This window comes from Apis dorsata, unplaced genomic scaffold (assembly GCF_000469605.1).
Source record: "Apis dorsata unplaced genomic scaffold, Apis dorsata 1.3 scaffold_68, whole genome shotgun sequence".
Classification (NCBI taxonomy): domain Eukaryota; kingdom Metazoa; phylum Arthropoda; class Insecta; order Hymenoptera; family Apidae; genus Apis; species Apis dorsata.
In genome coordinates, this window is record NW_006263366.1 from 69,756 (window position 1) to 71,559 (window position 1,804).

General features: G+C 45.8%; 1 protein-coding gene across 1 annotated transcript in view; it reads right to left on the reverse strand.

The window, feature by feature from the left end:
- LOC102675985 overlaps positions 1-1,804 on the reverse strand; it is a 27,143-nt gene that overhangs the window by 24,051 nt on the left and 1,288 nt on the right. The window contains exon 2 of the mRNA XM_006610102.2: positions 188-483. Coding sequence (XP_006610165.1) covers positions 188-483 — 296 coding nt within the window. The remainder of the gene's footprint in view (positions 1-187; positions 484-1,804) is intronic.

Here is a 1,804-nt window from a genome sequence, read left to right on the forward strand (position 1 = left end):
CACAATATATGCTTATATGCTTAGATTAGATTAAATTGATTTCATAAGGATCGTGAATAATCTTTTGCTCCTTCTCTTTCTTCTCTTCTCTTCTCGGTGACTGGACTGGATTGAGATTATTATCGAAATATCGGGATAAGTGGCCTGGATCTTTCTTCCTGAGAATATTTTTTTTTCTACTTTTCACCTGAAGAAGACGTGCAACAGCTGTCCCAACAAACCGTGAGTACCATCGAAAGGAGCGGAGGCAGCTTCGCAAATGGCCTTCAATAGGCAGGCCTTCCCACCGAATCCGTACAGGCCAGCCGCCTTTTCCAATGCTTTGTAAACGCTCCATCTGCTCTTCTGCGCTCGAGAATAATAGACCCCCGGAACGGTGAAGTCTGTCGCGTTCGATGGCAAGTTGTATACGATCTTGGTGAAGACACCGATGATTATGCTCTCGAAGTCCAGTTGCAACGGCGTTCCCAGTCCCAGGATCAGCTATATATTGCGTTGTCCCAAATATTATAAACGATTTATAAGTTTTTAACAATTTTATATCATCATCATCCTTAAGAATACATATATATTTATTTTTCAAAATTTTCTGAAACAGATTATTTGAGAATGAATCGATCGATCGGATTGAAAGTAGGTAGCGATGCGAGATATTTTTCGAGAAGCGGAGAAAAAAAATCTGGAATGGAATATTTACACGTTTCTCGTCATATTTCGCGTTTTCACGGGACGAAGCTCCGTCCGAGGAACATTTTCGAACGGAATCCATCGGTAGGAGCGCGTAGATTCGATCAGAGAACTCGTTGTTACACCGGTTATTCATGAGAACGAGATCCCCAAAGAGGAAATTGGATGAACTCAGACGAGATCGGGTTAAAATCCTAGTTTCCGGATTCTAGGAAACGGATCGTGGAAATCCCTGATTCCCTCCCCCCTCGCTATCTCTTCCTTCGCGTATCTGTGTAGAAATAACTGGTAGGAAACGCTAAACGTTAATCGTTGGGGCTACGCGATTTCCGCCTCGTAACTTTCGCATTACCAGATCATTTTCGCATCGAAAACGGCGGGGATTCGCCTTATTCAGCGGATAGATACCGAGATAGATCGAGATTTTTAACAATAAACATTTACACTCCACGTAAAATATAAATATTTCAGAGATCACGTAATTATTATCTTTGTTTGCACGCCAAGAGATTCGTTTGTATTCGTTTGTAACACGAGAATATTTTAAATCTCTCCGGAGAAAGAGAGGATAGCCGTTAAAGCAGTAGCTCGCGTAACCTCGTGAACTCGTGAAACGGAGAGTTTCCCTCCTCGACAAACTTTCCAAGGAAACTATCGATATCCTCGAGGATCGGGAGTAACTAAATTCAGAATTTCCGGATCGACCACTTATCTCGACAGGAACAACGGAATCGCGAACAGGGTATCGTGGGAAGCAGCCGCGATGGTCAGCTCCTTGGATGACGACGGCTTCCTGGCCCTTTGCGCATCGATCTCGATTGGCGACGGGCCACCAGCTCGAATAAAAAAAGAGAAAGAGAGAAAGGTAACCCTAACCCTTCTCCACCCCCCTGATATCGTTAAACTGTCCTCCCCAGACAGACGCGGCCCGAAAACGATTCTCCGTGGGAAATTTTCGCGGTTTTATCGAAAATTCATAGGCCGGCCCATGATGCCGCCGCCAACCCCCTCGTCGTCGCCTCCACGTGTGCGCAACATGAATATGCATGCGCATGCACGTATGCCGCCGCACGGGGGGCTGCGGAACGGCATGGCGACGCCCGATACTGCCCCGCGG